The 14,305-nt window shown below is 35.3% G+C and overlaps 1 protein-coding gene across 1 annotated transcript in view; it reads right to left on the bottom strand.

The window, feature by feature from the left end:
• Positions 1-5,692: 5,692 nt before the first annotated feature.
• LOC127434225 (phosphatidylinositol transfer protein beta isoform) overlaps positions 5,693-14,305 on the bottom strand; it is a 33,648-nt gene continuing 25,035 nt past the window's right edge. Inside the window, exon 11 of the mRNA XM_051686793.1 lies at positions 5,693-9,314. Coding sequence (XP_051542753.1) covers positions 9,267-9,314 — 48 coding nt within the window. The 3' untranslated portion in view covers positions 5,693-9,266. The remainder of the gene's footprint in view (positions 9,315-14,305) is intronic.

A 14,305-nucleotide genomic window follows, 5' to 3' on the forward strand; every position in this document is an offset into this window, starting at 1 on the left:
AAAAGTTGACTGAAACATATTTAACTTAAATTCAAGGAGCATGTCTATTCTTTGAAATCATTAGTAGTATAGACAAAGATTGACAGGGTTCTGGAAAATGATATAGCCCACTGTATTTTCTGCTTGATGGAATCTCTCACAACCTGTTTAGCAAGTCAGTTATACACTACATATTCTCCTTATGGTTATCAATTATATTATATTATATTATATTATATTAATATAGAGTAAAATTCCACTCTGCTATTGTGTGTAACTGAACGGGTGGGGGGTGGGGGGGTTGACAGGAACAAACTTTAAATAACCATCACATAGCTACATTCGATGTGTTGATTTGGAATTGAGAATGTTGTTTTGTACCAGGATTTAAGTCAAAGCCAGTGTTACAAGCTGTTGAGGAAATAGAGAGGAAGGCATGGGTGGGCGGATGGAAGAAAGAATGGGAGAGAACATGATGAAGTCAGAAACAGTAGAACAACAGAACTACATTTTTCTTTTTTTTTTTTTTTTTTTTTTTTCATTGTTATATGACAGTAAGGAATGTGGCAAAATAAGGGAAGGACTGAAAGAACATGACTGAGAAAAAAATAGAATCAAGAAAATGAGTGTGCAAAAAGGCAACTAAATGCATCAACGTGTTAAGAACTATAGATGTAATAAAACATGGAGAAATGAAAAGAAAAGAAAAGAAAAGAAAAGAAAAGAAAGGCACTTTATACAAATTTGAACTCAACCCGTTTTATAAGTAATGTTTATAGAACAGATGATGGAAAAACTGTCATCAAATAAATGTTAATAAATGTTGATTGGTAAAATAGAAAGAGAATATAGAACAGAAACAGGCTGGTGTCACGTGTCATTGCTATAACTACAACCTTTGCATTACTGTACATGTCTTAGGTACATTGTTAACAAACATACTCAAAATTAAATAGATAATTCAACGAAACATGGGAATTTGAGATTAAGATCCATGATCAAGATTTTAATGTGTACAAGAGCACAAAAGGTGAAAGTGCCCTGAACAAGTAAACATTTGAGGATTTTTAAGGTCTAAGGTTTAAATACAATCTATGGATTTCACATTCAAAACATTGTGTTTCTTGAATTATGAGTTTAAATGTATGAATTTTAAATGTTTTTTTTCATTATTAATTTTAAAATGTTTAAATTATGAATAAAAAAAGTGATTCAAAAATTACAACAGATAGCAAATATTCTATTCACAGTGTTATGGGAAAATTATAATAGGGAGATGAAAAAGTGGGAAGTAAACTAACACATGAAGGCATAGAAAAATGTCCAAGGGAACATTTTTTTCACCTTTTTTTAATGTTAACATGAAAGTTAGCTCAATTAAATATTTACTTTTTATTTCATAACTTTATTTCAGAAAAATATGGTAAATACTTTCACGCATAAAGTTGAGACAGTTATCTGGTTAAACAGTATATTACCATGGCCCCAAAAAACATTTTGACACTTAAAAATGTAACATGGCCAAACTTAAAAATACATGAATGTCATTGGATTAGATAATATAATTCAAACCATCTGCATGGAAATGGTGCTAGACCTTTTCTCAGTACCAACTTTGCTTTTTCAGCCATTTTCCCAATTGTTTTTAATCAGCTGGACTCGTTTGATTTTAAGTGTATGTAAGATGTCATTTACCCTCAAGTTTACACAGATAGGTAGTTTATTACATTAACAATGCATATGTTCCAAGTCTGACAACCACAAAGTGTACTAATACATTATTTCTTCATTTCTAACAGTAGATGCATTGTTTTATTATTTGAAACATTGTGAAATATTTTGCTTGAAAAGTGTGCTTGTGCATCATTCTTTAAAATAAATGCCACTTGTTTTGATTTTGTTGTCTAATAAAATGGCATTCAGAATTTTTCTATCACCTATCTCTTGGTACAATAAGTCATTCTGTTCAAATCATTGTCTTGGTGGCCACCATTTGGCCAAGATTAATTTGAAGTATCATATTTTAATGTTTTCGTCTGACATGCTTTCGACTGTAATTTAATAAATCGATAGTGGCACACCGCAGCGCTTAAGATCTTGTTCTTGTACATGAGTTGCCTGTTTTAAAAACCGATGACATTCACAAAGAAAGATCCTTTCAAGCATTTTTTTTTTTTTTTGCTTTCCTCTTTTGCAGAGAGGATATAGGGCAACACAGCCCTCTCTCTGAAGAATATCAAATCCTGTCAGTCAGTAGTGGCCAGTTTAGAGCTATAGTTCAAGGGTTTAAGCAGCATCTGTCATCCAGAGGAAAACGGCTGTTCAAAGAGGGGCGTAAAGGGGATGGAGCAAGTCTGTGATAGTACAATTACAATTCACCAATGGAATTGTATTAGCTGGTAGAGTAAGTTACACATTGGCCCAAAAAAGTACAGTTGGTTACAAATAATTGTATATTTAGTTGTGAGGAAGGGTCTCATTTGTTGGCAGATATATTTTGTTATCTAATGCAATGAAAGTGGCTTCAGTGTCCAAATACCTTTTGGGATTACTGTATGAAGGGCTTTAGGGATTTTACATTGGGTGGCAATTAGTGGGGCTCCGAATTACATTCATTTACAAACTATCCAAAGTACTGAACTGTTTGGAAATACTTTACTTTTCTAAAGTAGTTGGAACTTAATTGTATTTTTGTTTCATATCCTGTTCCCCTACCATTCAGGAAACATTCTCTGGGCCCTCAGTCTGTCCTGTATAGGACTGCAGGAAGTGCCTTGTACATCACAGCACTAATACAGAGGACCAAAAATAGTTCCACCAGGGCAGGCTGTGGGCCTGATCCTGGGACTGCGTGTGGACAAGTTCAGAATCTGCCATTTACAGGTCTGTTGACTACTGTAATGAGTGTGCAAATAACAGTGGCTTCTAAAAAATTCTATCGAATTTTTAGTTGGGGGTTCAAACCTAAGTAGGTGAGTCAGAACTTCCCAACCCTGTCATAATTCGCACCCTGATTGTAACTAGTAGGTCCTGTCAGCTGAGGAAAATTAATTTTCTTGTTTTAATTCCAATTTGAAATTTATTATATATAATACACTATTTAAAATAAAAATATAATGTGACGCCTCCTTTTGCTGTTTTGATATTACAATGGATCTTGACATACAGCACATAGGCCATGTTACTCATGTTCATAATATTAATGTGACTTTGTGAGGTTAGGTAGAATTAAATAGTATAATAGAAATGTCATCATGTCAAATTCTGTCCAATAAAGCAGTTTTTAAGAACTACAATATGTTGCAGCAAGAGCAGTCGTTTTACATATTATCAAGTACTGATTTTGTATATAAAGGTTCCCTTTGCTAACATTCATTTTCTGCATTTACATTCATGTAATTAGGGGTTGAAAGGAAGGCAGGACAATAATACTTATTCCGTGTTCTCTTATTCTTAGAATAGTTTTGGGCAGGTGTTTTCTGTTGTTGTTCATCTACATTCCACTTTTGGGAAAAAAAAAAAAAAGCAAACCCTCCATCTGAATGACTGTTGTACAGCAGATTTCCGTGTGACAGAGGTTGCTCTGCCAGTCAAGGGACAGCAATGATGCAAGTCAGTAGATCTGTGATGCCAGACTGAGCATTCTTCCTGCTTGTTTTATGTCTGTTTTGCAGCTCTTACCATTCTGAACACTGGGATATATGACTCAGAATATGTGATCTGATGACCTCGGCCAACTGCTGCTGACCACACCTGGCCAACAGTTGGGAGATATTTACAAGATTAACAAAAATCCATGCACCTAACAGAGTAATGTTGTACCCTTTATTTACATTATTGAATTAAGGAAATGTAGTTATTGTGCATGTAAAATCCTATTCAACCAAACACAGTAAAAAGGAAATTTGGTTGAATATTTGGAAAAAGGAAAATTATGGAAAAAATGTAATAATGATGAAATTAATAGCAGTGTAAAAACCAAAACAATTTTATTTTGCGATTTTAATTAATTAGCTATTTTACTTTTATATAAATTTGTGTAAGGGTCATTGAGAAATAAGGATGGCCTAAACAAAACCTGCCTTTTCATAAATGTCCAAAAAAAGTTTTATGGTTTTTAGTTTAAAAGGATAGTTTGCCCAAAAAATGAAAATCCTCTCATCATTTACTCACCCTCATGCCATCCCAGATGTGTGACTTTCTTTCTTCTGCAGAAACCAAACAAAGATTTTTAGAAGAATATCTCAGCTCTGTGAATGGTGGTCAGAAATTTGAATCTTCAAAAAGTGCATAAAGGCAGCATAAAAGTAATCCATAAGACTCCAGTGGTTAAATGTCTTCAGAAACTATATGATAGGTGTGGATGAGAATCTAATCTATATTTAAGTAAATTTTTTACTATAAATTCCCTTCCCTGCCCAGTAGGTGGCAATATGCACAAAGAATGCGAATCGCCGAAAAATAAAAGAAGATTGTGGAAGTGAAATTGGTAAAAAATTATTTAAATATTGATCTGTTTCTCATCCACATCCATCATATCGCTTCAGAAGACATGGATTAAATCACTGGAGTCTTATGGATTACATTTACACTGCCTTTGTATGTGCTTTTTGGAGCTTCAAAGTTCTGGCCACCATTCACTTGCATTGTATGGACCTACAGATCTAAAATATTCTTACAAATCTTCATTTGTGTTCTGCAGAGGATAGAAAGTCATACACATCTGGGATGGCATGAGGACGAGTAAATGTAGAGAGAATCTTCCTTTTTGGGTGAACTATTCCTATAAAGCCCATAAAAAAGATATTGGAATTACTTTCAACTCAGCAATTGAAAACATGTACATTATAGATGAGGAGTATTCAGTACTTTTTTTTATGTGAATTTCATTTTTAATGTATTTTAACAACTTAAAAAAAAATAGAGCATCATGCCATTGACCCTTAAATAGATATATTTAACGTAACATTTTACAGAGAGAGAAAGAGAAAACGCATACAGTAGATTTGCTTTAAAGATGGGCTTTCTGACAAGCTTCCAAAAATTCTGAAATATTTGAACGTAATATTGTGCTGATTTTGGATCATTTCCTTTTTTTTTTAAATCATATTAATAATGATGATTAAGAGGCATCATTTTCCATAGGGATGATACAAAAATTTCCAATGTTCCAGAAACCTTTTTCCAAATAGCCCCATTTTTGAAGCTTGAATAAAGGTGCTCAAGAGGGGAGGGGACATATTATATTCAGAAATAAGAATTACTGACTGAGTAAAAAGCTGCATGTACAATGAGGGAGAGAAAGTGTACACAGAAAAGTGCTTTGGATAGTTTGAATAAGATAGCGTTCCACTGGTGAGGTTCATTGCACATGAAAAATCTGATTTCTTTATCCAGGCCAAAAACATTGAGTCTAACCAGATCACCACAGCGGGTAGTGCACAAACATCCACAAAATAAATAAATAAATAAATAAATTCCCAAACAGCAAGGGCATAAGTTCAAACATGATTACATTTTCTAATAATGAAAATATGAGTAATACTCGCCCATGCTTACTGGCTACCATCAAGTCTTGATGATATTCTGGTCCCTAGGTTTGGCTCAGGTCCTTCTTCAATATAATTCAGAGATTTTTTTTCTCATGGATATTAATAGTGCATGCTTGCATTAGCACAAACCACTAATGAAACAAGGAGACATAAATGCAAGTTGAAATTTAATCAGACCTTTATATTTGCACATATTTATCACACACACACACACACACACACGTGCAGAACATTCACAACCACAGCTTTAATTCAGATACAGAAGTACATTTAAAAACACTTTTATACCTATTAAAATTTAACAGTTGATTTCCGAAATTATCTCAGACTTTTGATTAAATTTGATATCTTCTATAAACCAGTCCCAGTACATAGCTTGCCATTAATTCTTGATAAGGCCAGTAAATTCAGTACTGTATGATACCATCAAAATTGCTTGTGAGTAACAATTTACTGCTTTGTTCTCTCGAAAATAGGAATGTAAAACATATGAAAAGCACAGAAATTATTATCTAAGCAGTAAATTTAATAGCAAGTGTTTGCAGAGTTAAACAGAATCACATATCAAATAACATTAATAAATCAGATGCCATTTTTAACATTGAACTATACGTTGAAAACAAAATGTATAAAGAATGTAACAAGTTTGCAAATACAGAAAACACAGAGATTGATCATGTTCAACTCTGTAGAAGGCAGTTTCATTTGGAGGATTCAAACTTTCTCTGAAGTCATTATTGCTACCATGTTATCTAAAAAAGATTGCTTGAGAAGACATGTCAGCAACTGACATTGATGCTACACATTTCAAAATTTTATATAAAATGCAACCAATTTCCTTCTTTTTAGCAGCATTACCTTACAACAGATCAGGGAAAAAATTACTTTGAGGATTGGCAGCATTTTTAATGAGTTACTGACTTGTCTGTTAACTGCATTAAGGCAACACAGTTGTCAGACAGTGAGGTAAATGGTAAGAATGGACAGACAGTAGAGCAGACACAGGCAATATCTTAAGCTAGGAGAAAAAAAAAAAAAGACAGGGCAAGTCAGTACAAGTGTGTAGGAACCTGTTCAGAGGTTAATAACTTTTAAGCAACAGTACCGCGATAAGCATAACATTGGGTATTTGTTAACTTTTGGTAACAGTTTTGCATGCAGTGGTTTGCATCACCTCACTATAGCTTTAATCATCCATTACGAAAATTAACCATGTTTCACTACAGTAACCATGGTTGAACTATAGTATCTGTAGTAAAATTACAGTAATTATACCACTGACCATGGTTTTACTACTGTAATCATGGTATTTGTGGTAAAAATTTATTAATACTGGATAACAAAAACTATGATTATAACAAAAAAACAAAAACAAAAAAAAAACACATTAGTTTTACTCTAGTAACATCATGATTTTTATGGTTTAAAAATCATTGTTCTTACTACAAAAAAAAAAAAAAAGAAAAAAAAAAAGTTACTGCAAGTTTACTATAGTGAAACCATGGTTTATTTTAAGGTTATGTTTTTTTTTTTGTTTTTTTTTTTTTTGTTTTTTGGAGGTGGTGGTGGAAACCATGGTTTTAAAAACCATACTTGTACCACAAATTAATACAACGAAATTGTGTTACTATAGTAAAACTGTAGTAAGCATGTAAACAGTTTTTTTATGATTTTTTTTTCTTTCAGAATTATGATTTCTATTAGCATAGTTTTGGTTTACATGTTTTGTTATGCAGTGGTGGTTCTAGCTTGTATGGCGCGAACCCCCCCTTCAGTACCCCCCCAGGTGGCTGCCCATGTTGCCCATACCTAAATCCGCCACTGTCGTTATGGTTTTGTTCAAGTATAGTGTGAGTAAAACCATGGTAAATTATGATTGTGATTGTGGTGATTACTATGGTTTTAGTACAAATACCAACTACGGTTACAGTTGTAAAACCATTGTTAATTTTAGTATGGATTGGGTAAATGTATCGCAGGGAAACTCAAAACTATATTTATTCCCTATCCTCTATTTTGGGGGTTTATCTGCCAGCCATTTTGTGTGTGTGCGCGCACGCGTGCGCGTGTTATCTCCAAAAAAGTTTAAAACATGACTCTAAGGGACTACAGCACGTAAAAGCATCAGAAAACTGGTTGTTTTTGTAAACTTAAACTGTGCCTTGGTAAGAAAGAACTCAAGTCGTTCCTTGGACATTGACAAGGTAATCAAAAAGACAAGTATTTTAAAGAATAGTTCACCCAAAAAATGAAAAGCTTTGTCATCATTTACTCACCCTCATGTTGTTCTGATCCTGTGTTATTAATAATATTCTGACACAAAAAGAAATATTAAACAAAAAGTGTGAGCTGTTCTTTTCCATATTGCGAAAGTGGCTCATTTACACTGACAAGCTCCAAAAAATAAACATGAAAATATCATAAAAGTAGTCCATATGACTTCCAAAGTCATCCAATATTGTAAACTTTGTGTGAGGAAACGAGACAAAATTTAAAGCGCCATTTACTGATAATCTACCCCACCGCCGTAGCTCTGGAATCTCAAATCATTGTGTTCAATTAATAAATTGCGCCTTTAGATGCGTCACACCAGGTTTGATACCACTGACGTCAAATGCCATTGGTTTTCATGTGTCACATGACCATGTTGCCGCAAATGAGATTTGAAAGCTTCAGTAGAAGGGCAGATTATCAGTGAATGACAACTAAAATTTTGGTCTGTTACTCACACCAACCCATTGTATGGCTTCAGAAGATTTGGAATAGAGCGCACAAGTCATATGGACTACATTTATGGTACTTTTTGTCCACTTTGGGGCTTGGCATCATAAATCGCTATTCACTTTCCTTGTATGGAAAACAGAGGCTCAACCATTCTGCATAAGATCTCCTTTACAGAAGAATAAACAGTACAGGGTTGGCACAACATTAGGGTGAGCAAATTATCTGCAACATCATATTTTCATATTTGGGTGGTCTATTTTATTTATTATACTGGGTAAATATCTGCACTATTCCACAAGGACCACTTTTACAAAAGGTACTTGAGAAGCATGCTATTAAATGCAATGAAAACAACCCATGCAAATCCATCCATAAATGGCTAATAAGAAACTTATCACCACAAAGTAATTCACACCTGGGAGTGTTTGTGTGTCCATGTGCTTATGTACGCGTGTAAAATTGTGTTCTTTGGAGTGAGGTGTGTTGGTAAATGACTGGTACTGCATGTTCTCAATATTAGCTCTTAATACAGTCCAATGCAGGAAAAGACAAGAGCAGAGGAAGCTAACTGTCAGGTTTGGCCCTGAGGGAAATGTCCGGAAAACTGCTTCCATTAAGCAAGTGAATGAATAAGAAAAATAGAAATAAAAAAATCAGAACCTCAGCTTTAGTATCTGCCAAAACGACAGCCTGCCAAACACTGAGAGTTGTTTTTCTTTCATAGACAAACTCTTAACTGCTTATAGAATGATCCTGATTGTGTTTAGGTTTCTGTGCTTGAGCATTTGTGATGAAGGCACTTGGGAAAAGATTTCTCTAAATCTAAAATATCAGTTACACGGTTAATATAGTGTCCATGATCGAGTATATCTAATGGGACTGGTTCTATTGATTGAGTTTCCTGGACCGTTCTCTCTCCTGATTTAGAGAAAGACAAGTCAGTGTGGCTATGGATGAGGACTGGTTTGCCGTTCCTCAACCGTCTCTGTGGTCATGGTGGGAATGTCGGTCTCATTCATCAGCAGCGCTGGTTCCTCGCACTTGACCTTGTTTGCGAAGCTGAGAAAAAGTAACGATAGATAGAGACATGTTAAAAGAGAAGAGAGGAACTTTGAACATCTTTAAGCTTTAACTCCTTTTACAGGCACCACATGTATCCTATGTTTCAGTTTTGTGTTTGGACAGCGTAATACGGCATCAACTACAGATCATATTTTTATATGGAGTTGCCTTAAACATCTAGTAAGAAGTTCTGTTTTCCATTCAATGTAAGAATATAGTGACTAGGGGCTGTCAAGCTCCAAAAAAAAAAAAAAGCACTATTAAAGTAGTCCATACCATGTGTGCACTATAATCCAAGTCTTCCTAAGCCATACAAAAGCTTTGTGTGAGGAACAGGCCAAAACTTACAGAAATATTACAAACCATGTTTGACGGCAATGATGTCTCATAACAGATCATACCATGGCAAGTTCTGAATATGTGGAAGTGCAAATTAGATTTTTCAGCTACAATGAAGAGAAAGACCTTCAGTGAATATCAAGTTAAATTTACGTCTGTTCTAGACCCGTGCCGGTATTCCGTAATACGGCATACCACGATAATTAACATGCATGGTTATATTATAATGGATACTTCAAAATACCGGAAAAGACATACTTCTGGTGCAAATCACCCAAACAGAAGACATCCGTCTCACATCTCAAACGCACCTATTATTCACGTCATTAACAACTACACTCACTGACCACTTTATTAGGAACACCTGTACACCTACCTATTCATCAGAATGGGGAAAAAAATGTGATCTCAGTGATTTAGACCGTGGCATGATTGTTGGCGCCAGATGGGCTGATTTGAGTATTTCTGTAACTGCTGATCTCCTGGGATTTTCACGCACAATAGTCTCAGAGTTTACTCAGAATGGTGCCAAAAACAAAAAACATCCAGTGAGCAGCAGTTCTGTGGCCGGAAATGCCTTGTTGATGACAGAGGTCAAAAGGAGAATGGCCAGACTGGTTCGAGCTGACAGAAAAGTGATGGTGACCAAGATAATCCTTCTGTACAATTGTAGTGAGCAGAATAAGCATCTCAGAATGCACAACATGTCGAACCTTGAGGCGACTGGGCTACAACAGTAGAAGACCAAGTGGACCATAGTGTTCCTAATAAAGTGGTCGGTGAGTGTAGTTTTTCAGTTCGGTTCTGTACATACATACTGCGTGGAATTGATAAAAATGCGGTTGTCACTCCAGTAAATTACCAAACTTTGGGTGTACAGAAGAATGGTCAACTGACAGCTGTATTTAGCTGCAGTGTGTACATGGCCTTTATAACGGCCTGCAAGATAATAGAACATAACATAACAGAAGTCAAAGAAGTGTAAGATCGTTACCCCTCGCTTATGACCCTCGCTGATGTAAGCGACGGGAGTGATTCAAAATAAAGGCAAACGGTCCAGAAAAGAAAATGTATTATTCTACGTTTTTTGATGGGTGAACCATCCTTTTAAGACCAACAACAAATTTGATCTTTCAACTGGTTTTGTGATTATATACAAGACAACAATACTGTACACTGCAAATTTTATGCCGACACATACTTAGTCTATTCCTCACACACGGCTAGCAATCATATGGTTTCAGAAGATCAAATATTGTAATTTTGATTACTTTTATGGTGTTTTTATTTATTTTTTCCCAGAGCTAGACAGCCTCTTGCGATACACAGTACATTTGTGTACAAAAAAAAGAGCAGCTTGGTTATTCAAGCAAAATATCTCATTTTGTGTTCCACCGAGGAAAGTAGGATTTGGAATGAAATCAAGGTGAGTAAATTATTATTACTATTTTTGAAAAGTTTCACACTTTGAATGAACTAACCCTTCAAAGACTTTGGTATAAAATCACATTAAGATAATAAACAAAAAAAATCCATGCAATGTTTCCGCTGTAAACCTACATGCATTTCAACATTCATATTAGACTACAAGAGAAAATATCACAAACTTTCAGGTGTACCTTTAGCAAAACACACAACACTGTAAAATGCAAAGCTTTCAGCATGTAAATGAAGCAGTACTTTTTTGCTATGGAAATTCAAAGGCTTTTTTTCTAATATCTTTCTGTGTGAATTACATGTATAAGGAACTGATTTTACTTCAGGACCTGCAGCTGAAGTCCAGACAACTTCAAGAAGCCAATTAGTGGCTGAAATTGGTGGAGCTCTTAAACAGACAAACTTTAATAACACCTGAGCAGTAAGCAGAAGGAATGAGCCCCTCCATCCTTCATTTGCAATCATGGCACAGGTGCTTTTCAAGCACACAATTCCATTTGTATGTTAATGAGCCCTCGAGGAATTTGAAGCACACATGCACGGCCACATATAACAGAGCAAGCACAGACTTCATATGCCGGAACCCCAGTAAACCGTCAAAAGATTCTGTTGTCACACAATCAGAGATTTGGACAGTGTCAATGACAGTTATTTATTTTCCAGGTAATGGACCAGAACTTCAGCCCATCATCCATTCAATCTTTCCAGAGTACAGCAACTACTCACTGAAACAGTTCAATTGCTTGGTAAACGGCCTTTGAAAATTTTAGGTGGAATTCTCAATGTGATTTGATACATACATGAATTCCCTCTTGTTGCTTGTTAAAAGATGTTGAAGAAAAGATACTAATGTATTACATACTGTACACTACATTAATAAAGTGGATAGTTATGACTAAATTCTGATTGGATGAGCCATGTTCAAAACTGTGAAATAGCCCAACAACACCCTTTAACTGTGGTAAAGCCACTGTATCGAACAGTCTCTCATGGCATATTGCTTTTATATACATAGAATTCTATATTATATCTGTACTATTCTTATTTTGCACCCACCATTTAGTCGCAGGCTCAGATGCACCATTTTCAGACCGTCTGATGAATAATGCACACAACAATGACACAGAGCTTTCCAAAATCAAATCAGATTTCAAATTAGTTTTACGCAATTTCTTAAAGCAGCCTGATCTCATGAACATTACGTGACCATGGCAGCTTTTTTTGCTAAATGAAATTACGTGCTTTACACTTTTCGCTGCAGTTTCCTAGTGAAATGTCCAAAGAGGGGTGGCAAAAGCAATGGTGTCCTAAACACACAAGATTTTTAAGGTGAATGTTGGATGGAGGTTTTTGAGTAAAATGTACCTATATAAATCTTAAACTCTAAATTAAACCCAACCAATAGTGTCCTATTAGCAAATGCGACATGAAAAGCAAATTTTCTGAAGCAACCACATCATCTCGTGTCGCTTCTATGCCGCTTTCGTGTCAACTCACGTGCTTGGCTGGGCTTAGACTATAGTTTGCGAGACCAAAGTCTAACACTCTCAGGTGAGCTACCATGGAAGCTAATCACATTGAAATAAGTGTGTAAATGTAATGCAAGCATTAAATGTGTCGTTTTTTTAAATGATGCATTGGAGTAAAACATTTTCTAAATCATAACATAAGTGTGCGAGTAATAGTGCGAAACACGTGTTTATAAATTCATTATCAGCCGTTGTAGTTGTGATTTGTATGAAAGTAAATAAAATGCACAGTTGTTGTAGTGCCTCTAGTGTTCATTTCACCAGGAAATTGTGACGAAACGTAGAATTCAGCGCGTAAAAGTCAGTTTGCAAAAATTTCGTTATAGTAATGTTCATTCTATGAGACTAGGTTGTCTAAAAGTCAGGGTGTAGGGAGAAAAAAAAAAAAAAAAAAAAGTTACTAGGTAAAAGTTTCCAGGGGCCGTATTCCAGAAACATCCCAACTCTACAATCCATGGTGATTTCAGTTAGGATTTGCATCTGAATTTGCAAAAAATCAGATCTTATCTTAAGAGAGAAAGTTTCTGTAATACAGCCCCAGGTGGCTAAAATTTATGTTTCGAAAGAAGAACCAGTTGCTGTATTCAAGTTTCATTTTCATGATACATGTCATCACATCTTTAAAAGACATCCAGAGTTTGAGCCACACTGAAGTGAAGTAAATGGGATACTCTCAAGCACAACTGTATAATCAAGTATTATATATATATATATATATGAAAGAGTCAGTGACATTGACTTTGGAAAGAAATTCTGACCACAAATTCTACACACACCATTTCATTTCATTTCTTCTTTCTTTCCGATTCTTTTTCTTTTCTTCCCTTCTCCCTCTTCCTTTATTCCAGCAATTAATTATTTGTCAGTGGATGGCAGAAGATCATTTGGACTGCACTCCAAGAAATGTGCAAGCACGTAAGGTTCAGATAATTCTATTTTGTTCTGTTTGAATAGACATTCATGGGTGGTCCTCTAGGCAAACGATCAGAGGCCAGTGTGTAAAATCTGGCTTTTTACAAGCATGACACCAATTCAAAGCAAAGAAAGAGTTGGGCCGGATAGCAAAGGAAAAGCACCCTTTACTAATCTAAAATGTGAATAGAAAATGGTAATAATAAAGAATGAGCAGGTGTGTCCAAACTTTTACAACAGTGTTCATACAGACACAAACTTTTGTTGAAAAACCTCTTGTTAACCAAGCTTTTCAACCAACCCTAGGAATTCAGTGTTGTCTGTTCACTAACCTAAAGAGAATAATGGATGATCGTTTGCCAGTGCAGCCCATTTCCAACTTAAAACCACACAAACACACAGTGAGTGCACCCTTTCTACAAAGCCAATAGCCGTGATTACATTGAACGCACATAGCCAGAAACATAATACTCATAAATAAAAAGTGCTGTTACAACAATGCATGTGAAAAACCCACACCCGCCGTTGAACGCACCCGCCGGTAGAACTTACACAGCATTTCTTGACGTTACACTGGATGTAGCTAGTCCTCTACTGCCTTTGTGCCACGCACTGACCCCTTTTTACGTATCTAAATATAAAACAATAGTATTAGCTAACAAGGGGCATGATAATCAGCTATTACCTGTTTTTTGTTTTTTTTAATGAATGAATGAATTCAGAAATGTGATCCATCAGATTTACAATGTAAGGCAATGTTATAAAACAGTG

The sequence above is a fragment of the Myxocyprinus asiaticus genome, chromosome 4 (assembly GCF_019703515.2).
Source record: "Myxocyprinus asiaticus isolate MX2 ecotype Aquarium Trade chromosome 4, UBuf_Myxa_2, whole genome shotgun sequence".
Classification (NCBI taxonomy): Eukaryota; Metazoa; Chordata; class Actinopteri; order Cypriniformes; family Catostomidae; genus Myxocyprinus; species Myxocyprinus asiaticus.